This window comes from Tiliqua scincoides, chromosome 3 (assembly GCF_035046505.1).
Source record: "Tiliqua scincoides isolate rTilSci1 chromosome 3, rTilSci1.hap2, whole genome shotgun sequence".
NCBI lineage: Eukaryota > Metazoa > Chordata > Lepidosauria > Squamata > Scincidae > Tiliqua > Tiliqua scincoides.
Window position 1 is genome coordinate 210,235,838 of NC_089823.1, and position 7,526 is coordinate 210,243,363.

At 50.2% G+C, this 7,526-nt stretch overlaps 1 protein-coding gene across 1 annotated transcript; it reads right to left on the reverse strand.

Annotated features, from left to right (window-relative positions):
- Positions 1-3,610: 3,610 nt before the first annotated feature.
- Positions 3,611-5,901, reverse strand: PAQR9 (progestin and adipoQ receptor family member 9). The gene has a single exon (XM_066621719.1). The coding sequence runs from the start codon at positions 5,747-5,749 to the stop codon at positions 4,421-4,423; it is 1,329 nt and encodes a 442-aa protein (XP_066477816.1). The 5' UTR covers positions 5,750-5,901; the 3' UTR covers positions 3,611-4,420.
- Positions 5,902-7,526: the final 1,625 nt, after the last annotated feature.

Below are 7,526 nucleotides of genomic sequence, written 5' to 3' on the forward strand. Positions count from 1 at the left end.
TCATATTTTCAAGATATAGCTCAATTATCATGAGGGCCACCCTGTCAGCAGTGACACCTCAGCACAGCTGAGCAGCTGGTAGTGGTGCTGGGGGAGCCAGAGGGCCACATAAAGAGCTTCTGAGGGCCGCCTCCGCCTCCCAGGCCTTATGTTTTACACTCCTGGTGTAAACAATGGGACCCAAAGGACATAAGATGGAAGAAACACCATTGATGACATTTCTGGGCAAAGTTCAAATGTATACAAGATCAGCATAGTGCCTGTTCATAACAGTAATATTTGGGTGTAACATAATCTTCCAAGATTTTGCCTTGCTAGTTTAACACCCACACTAGGAGGGAAAAACCTTGGTTCAAACTAAGCAAATAACATCAGACTTCCTCAAATTCTAGTTCAATAATTTCAGACTGCAGTCTCCTTTTTGATTTTTTTAAATAAAATTAAGCAATTTTGAGGTCAGAAGCATGGCATCATGGGAGGTTGAAATGTGCTCCCAATAGTTACTGAATGCTGCCATTATTTGATGGCAGATGCGTACAAACTTTTGTGTCTATTCCTCTTTGTCCTATGTAGGCCACAGAAGGCCATTATCTGCAAGTAATGACATTACACAAGGAAAGATGCCCATCTTGGACAATGATACTCCTTTCTCAGACGTGGGTACTTGATCAGGCGTTGCATACAGGCAGTTAATCTAAAACGTATTCAATAGCAAATCTGGACCACCTAACAGAAACACAAAGGACCACACCCTGAGTTGGAATGAGCCAACTCTGTCTCATACCCACACAGGCAACACTATCTCAAGACATAAGTGAGGGCACACTTTCCAGCACTGACATAAGGGCAATGCAGCGCCAAGGTAAGGGAACAAACATTCCCTTACTTTGAGGAGGTCTCCATGACTGCCACCCAACTGCAGGATGCAGAACTTGCCCCACTGGCACAGTTATCCCAGTGCTGGAAAGTTGATTAATATCTGGGCCTAAGTAACCTTTACTGCATGCAGTCAAGACATAACACCATCAGCCAGGTCACCTAGCCAAGCTGATCTTTCATCACTCATTCACCATAATACATGCCCTCACTTGCAAACAAAGCCCTTCTGCTCTCTACTAGGACAAAGAGGAATAGACACATGTAAGGTATCAAATGTGGAAACATTCCAAGACTAGTGGGAGAACCTTGCATTGCCACAGAATACTTTGCTGCTGACATGAAAGTCAGCATTCTTCAACAAATGAACATTGAAAGGAGATTCCAACATAAAATTGCCAAACTACAATTTTACCAGTAAATTTGATTTTCCGCATTGAGAGTTAGCATTTATATAGTGCTTCTTGAGCATGCAAAGTCCCTCTCATGTATCACCTTGAAGCAGCCTTTCAATGAGCCTGAAAGGTAAGAATCATCATCCAATAATGCAGCTGAGAGAGAATGGCTTGCCTAAGGCAGTTCAGGAAGTTCATGGCAGAGGTGAGATTTGCACCAGAAAAGTTGTCCTATGCAGCCCGGTCTCTCAGCCACAACACGACATGAGGTCTACACTTCTTTCTTGCTACAAGTGTTAAGAATAGCAACACTAGGATGATGTGTTATCCCCAATTACTGTTGTGGTAAATGGTCGCTGTGCCTATCCTGTACTCATCTGAACTTTGCATAGAAATGGCATTGATGGAATTGCTTGCATTTCATGGTCCTTTGCCTCAACTGTTACCATTTTTCTTCTCTGCCTATGTGTGTCTCTCTCTATATATATATATGCCAACAGGGTATAACACAGCAACACAATGCATCTGATGGATTTGGCTCTGGACCACAAAAGTGAATGCCACAAAAAATCTGTTAGGCTTTAAAAGGCACTACAGGACACTTTTTTCTTCTTGGAATAGCACTTCCAGACCTTGACAGTCTCTCACTGTATTATAGCTATGTATGCGTTGTGTCTCTATAGGCTTACACTTCAGCTTCAAGAATTTTGCTGACCATATCAAAATGCAGTAGTAGTTATATCAAAGTTGTAATCCTGAGATAACAGTTACGAACAAGAAGAACATAGAATTCCAGTGAGTTTCATGGAGATTCCATTGTTGACTACCCTGGCTCATCCACAGGCCACTATGTTTCTATATGGAACTCCGAACTTGGACAAGAAACAATAGAAGAGTCAAGAGCTTGCCATGAACTGTTGCAAAGCTTTTTTTCAGCTCTACCCTACCCTTAGATGTGTGAACAAATGAGAAGGTGAAGTGAGCTCAGAATATGGCAGGATAAGTGATCCTATGAACAGATGCTGACACAGTTCTATAAACCAACTGGGGATTTGGGACCCAATCTTATCCAACTTTGCAGCATCTATGCAGCTACAATGCAGCCCCAAGGTAAGGGAACAAATATTCCTTTACCTTGAGGAGACCTCCATGACCGCCAACCTACCACTGGATATAGCGCATCCTGTTAGCAAGGCTGCATCAGCACTGTAAAGTTGGATAGGATTGGGCCCTTGGTCCTGCATCCAGTGCTGCTTCTAGAGAGACATCTGTCAGTCTAATTCTAATACTCTAGAAAATACATAAGTATCCTGTTAGCTCTGAAGTGGTCACTTTATGCTTCCTTCCCAACTGTATGGAACTTTTGCATAAGTTCACACTTTCTAATGGACATACATGTGTACTTTGTAATTTTGTGAGAAGCAGGGTTTATATTTGTGAGTTGTGTGGGACAACAAGCTACATCACCTTCTCAGGCTTTGTTCGCACAGTTTGATCCACAGCTTCTGATCAAATCTGGCTCTACTACAACCTACAGTTACTTAAAGAACTCTCTATACAGAAACTCTAAGCCAGTGGCACAGCTAGAGCGGGGGTCAAAGCCCTAAGTTTTGCAGGATGCCTCACTGTGCTGTGCAAGCAGCCCTTTGCTCTCCCCTTCAGAGTCATTCCAGGCGGTGGGAGCAAAACAGAAGTGTATGGCTCCATTTTGCTCCCACCTCATGGAATGGCTCCAAGGGGGAAGGGCCTCTTGCATGCCACAGTTTGGCTCCCTACAAACTTAGTGCTTTACACCCCCTCTAGCTATGCCATTGCTTTAAGCAGCATATTTGCCCTGGGCAACAACTGTTAAATTGAAAAGAAAATCTCAATTTGTTTGTGTTGAGAAGTCCAGTTCCAGGGCACACAACTTCAAGGTGCTTTATAACACAGAACCAACCCTTTGAATGCCTAGCAAGCCAAGGAACTGCCCTGTGGAATCAGGTTTAAAATCTTAGTTGTTTATCAGTGCAGGTCTAGTATCTATTGCTAAACTGAAATGACATCTCCTAGACAATTGGGAAATCAGCAGTGAGTTTGCATGGTCCATGCATATTGTTCCCCTGAGACCTGGATCCAAAAGTGCATTCACTGGAAGTAAACCAAGGACAGGTGACCAGATACAATGGAGGACAGAGTGCCTAAACTTTTACCCATTGTAAGGAAGGTGGAATTTGGGCAGGTGCAGCTCAATATGGAAGGGTTTAAATAGCTGCACCTGCCCAAATTCCCTCTTCTATACATTGATTAAAGGCAGAGGCACTCTGTCCTCCATTGTATCTGGTCATCATTACCAAGGGGAACTTACATTTAGTGGTGTAGTTAGAGGGGGTGCAAAGCACTAAATTTTGCAGGGAGCCCTTCCCCCTTGGAGCCATTCCAGGTCAGAGAAGCAAAAGGGAAGCATTCACTATTTTGCTCCCCCCACCCGGAATTGCTCTGAAGGGGAGGGAATGCTTGCACACTGCAGTGAGGCTCCCTGCAAAACTTAGTGCTCTGAACCCCCTCCAGCTATGTCACTGCTTACATGGCAATCCTATACACATTTACCTGGGAGTAAGTCCCAATGAACACAGTTGGACTTACAGCCTAATCATATGCATGTCTACTCAGAAATAAGCCCCACTGAGTTCAATTAGGTTTACTCCAGGAAAGTGTGCATAGAATTATAGCCCCCAATTCTGAATAAACATGCATAGGATTGTGCTGTTTCTTGCAAGGAATGCAGGGTACCAGGAATCAAAGCAAGAGGGGCTTTCAAGCAGGAGTCCCACATGGCTACTAAGGGTGCCCTAAGCAGCAATCACTTACAGTACTGTTGTATGTCACATGTGTACACATACTTCTAACGGTGTCCTAAGCAGCAATCACATACAGTACCGCTGTATGTCACAAAATGAGTCACATACAGTACTGCTGTGCAGTTGCCTTTCTTTAAGATCTAAATTTATTTCCAGAGGAACAGCAGTGGAGAAGAGGAGAGTTCAGTGCTCGCTTGGACGGATTCAAGTGCTGTGAGGTGCAGTACCAGGCCTCAAAGACTGGGCCGTGAAGAGTTTTGTAGCATCCTCTAAAGCCAGTTTGGAGGCAACATCTCAGGTGGGGATACCTCAGTCATTCTTGCACAGCTCCGGGATGCTGAGGAACCTGCGGAGGACCAGGGCCAGGCACAGAACCAGGAGCAGCATGTAGCCCACAGTGCCCAGGAAGGTGGGCATGGCGGTGGCAGGCGGGGCTGTGTGCAGGAAGAGCTGGAGCCCCTCCTCCACATAGAAGAGCTGGTCGTGGATGCTGAGGAAGGTGAAGATGTGGAAGAGCTGGTGGCTATGACCAATGATGTCAAAGAGGCCTGGCTGGATGCGCTCAGGGAGCTTGCTCACATTGAAGAAGGCGGCCACCAGCAGCCAGAAGTAGCGGCGGTAGAAGTAGGTGAAGATGGTAGGGTTGCGGGCACGCAGGTCGAAGAGGAGGCTCTCCAGCATGATGGGGCAGGCCATGCTCAGCGGCATGGCGAAGACAAAGGTGCGCACGGCGAAGGGGTAGGTGCACCAGTCGGTGCGGCTCTTGCAGCAGGCCACTGTGCACACCAGGGCCAGGGCGAAGGCCACGGGCAGCACCAGGGTGCTGTAGAGCGCCAGGGGTGCCCCACAGTCCACCTGCCAGCCCAGTGTGCGCTGCAGGAGGGCGCCCAGCGCCTGGGGCTCCAGGAGGCGCAGGCTGGGCAGCAGGTAGTAGTAGTAAGCCACCGTGCTGGCAAAGCCGTAGTAGCTGATGGAGGCGTAGTCCAGGTAGAAGAAGGCGGCGCGCAGGCGCAGCGACAGGCAGCTGAACACATGGGCGGTGCAGCTCATGCCCAGGGTGAGCAGCACCCCCGACGCGTAGCACCAGAGGGGCAGCAGCAGCGGGTGGTGGGCGGGCAAGCCCCCTGCCCCGCGCAGCAGCAGCAGGCGGCAGAACCTGCCGGCGAAGAGCAGCAGCGGGATGAAGTGCGTCCAGAAGTTGAGGGTCTCGTTGGTGGGCTGCAGCACCGACGCCAGGCACTCCTGGGCCGTGCAGTGCAGCCGCCGGTACCCCGACAGGATGAAGCACTCCACGAAGTCGTCCGGCACCTCGTCCCAGCGCAGCAGGGGGCGCCCGGGTGGGGGGCGCCCCGGCCAGGGGGCCGCCGTGCCCCGCTCGCTCTGGCCGGCGGCGGGCATGCTCTTCCTCCTCCCTTCCTCCTCCTCCTCCTCCTCCCTGGCCGGCCTCTGCTGCCTCCCTCCAGCGCCCGGCTTGCAGAGCGGCGAGGGCACCCTGGGCGAGCAGCAGCGGCAGCAGCCCAAGCCGGGATTGTGATGTAAGCCCAGCAAGGCAAAGCTGCTTTCCCGGCTGGGGCTGCCGGGGGAGTTGCGGTGGATTTGCGCTTCGCAGCCGCCGCCGCCTCCTCCCGCAGCGCTCATTGCAGCAAGGGCGCAGCAGCAGCCTCGCTCGCCCCCAGCCAGCGCACCGCAGCCGCTCCTGCAGAGAGCAGCAGCTGCAGCAGCAGCAGCATCGCCGTAACCCAGCCGGGCCAGCCGGCGCTGGGGTCAAGGACGCGGTCACCCAGCACGCCTGCCTGCCCTGCCAGCCTCCATCTCTGCACTCCCCGGCGGAGAGGCTTCCCCCTTCCCCATCAGGCGTCGCAGCCGCCCCCTCAGTGATGGATGCTCCCCCCACACTGCAGTGCCTTCCCTCTCCCCGGGAGCACCGGCTCATTGGGGCGGGCAGGCGGGGACATCCCATCCCCGCCCCCGCCCCGCAGCCGCCCGCCTTCCCATCTGCTCCTCTCTGCACGCGAAGTGGAGAAAGCCTGGCCCAGGGAAGGCATCCTTCCCACCCTCCTCCACCGGTGCTGCTGTGCCGGGCTCGTAAGGCCCTCTCCTCCTCGCGCTTATTGTCTGGGGGGGTGGTGATCTCTCCAACTCCCCTGTTAGAAAGCTAGCAAATACTTGTGGGGGGGGGGGTCGGACAGAGAGGGATGCTCAGCAGGAGTGGGGCAGGAGGGTAAAAGAGGGATGCTCTGCTGGAGTGGAGGTGTCTCTTGGAAAAGCGGTTCCAGTGATTTATTTTAACTGTCTGAAACGCCTTTGTTCATTAATGTCGCGCAGTGTTTCTCAAACTGTGGGTCAGGAGGACCCACTAGGTGGGTCACGAGCCAATTTCAGGTGGGTCCCCATTCATTTCAATATTTTATTTTTAATATATTAGACTTGATGCTACCATGATATGTGACTGCAATTGGGGAAATGTTACAGATCTGTACTTTTAACAGGCAACTATGTATATGCTTTGAACAATGACAGTAAATGGGACTTACAACTGAATAAGTGTGGATAGGATTGCAGCCTAGGATTGTTAAACATTTTCCTGCTTGATGATGTCACTTCCGGTCATGACATCACTTCTGGTGGGTCCTGACAGTTTCTCATTCTAAAAATTGGATCCCGGTGCTAAATGTGTGAGAACCACTGATGTAGTGTACTATAGCTGGTTAGATTGGGAAGGTGGTTTCCCAGTGATCCAATGAATCATATCTGAACAAGTCCATTGAATCAGTGGCGTAGCTAGAGGCGGTGCAAAGCACCAAGTTTTGAAGGGAGCTTCACTGCTGCATGCAAAGGGCCCCCCCTCCCAAGCACCAGATTTTTTAGGGAGCCTCACCATGGCATGCAAGTGGTCCCTCTCCCTCAGAAAGGGCTCTGGGAGAGGGCCCACTTGCACGCCTTGGTGAGGCTCCCTGCAGAACTTGGTGCTTTGCACCCTCTCTAGCTATGCTACTGATTCAATGGGCTTGTTCAGACATGATTTAATGGATCACTGGGAAGCCACCTTACCCATCTAATTGGCTATAGTACACTACATTACATTACTATACATTACCATGGTGAGGCTCCCTGCAAAAGGCGGTGCTTTGCACTCCCTCTCATTACGCTACTGCATTGAATCATATCTGAGCTTTCTGACAAGCAAAAGGGACTCAGGGGAGCAAGCCATATTTCAGTGCCAGAGCTTGGAGACATTTAAACAAGACAGTGGCTGGGCAAATCCTTCAAGACAACAATGACAAGTTTGGACTGAGTGCTTTTACTTTAAGCCTGGTATGATATTTCACTTGTGGGGAGACACTTGGCTGTCCAATTCATACACATACTGTTTTAGGCTAGTAATCCTACTAGTGTACACTGACTGGATCTATGA

Coding starts and splice junctions, on each gene's coding strand:
- PAQR9 (XM_066621719.1), bottom strand. CDS start 5,749: ATGAGCGCTGCGGGAGGAGGCGGCGGCGGCTGCGAAGCGCAAATCCAC.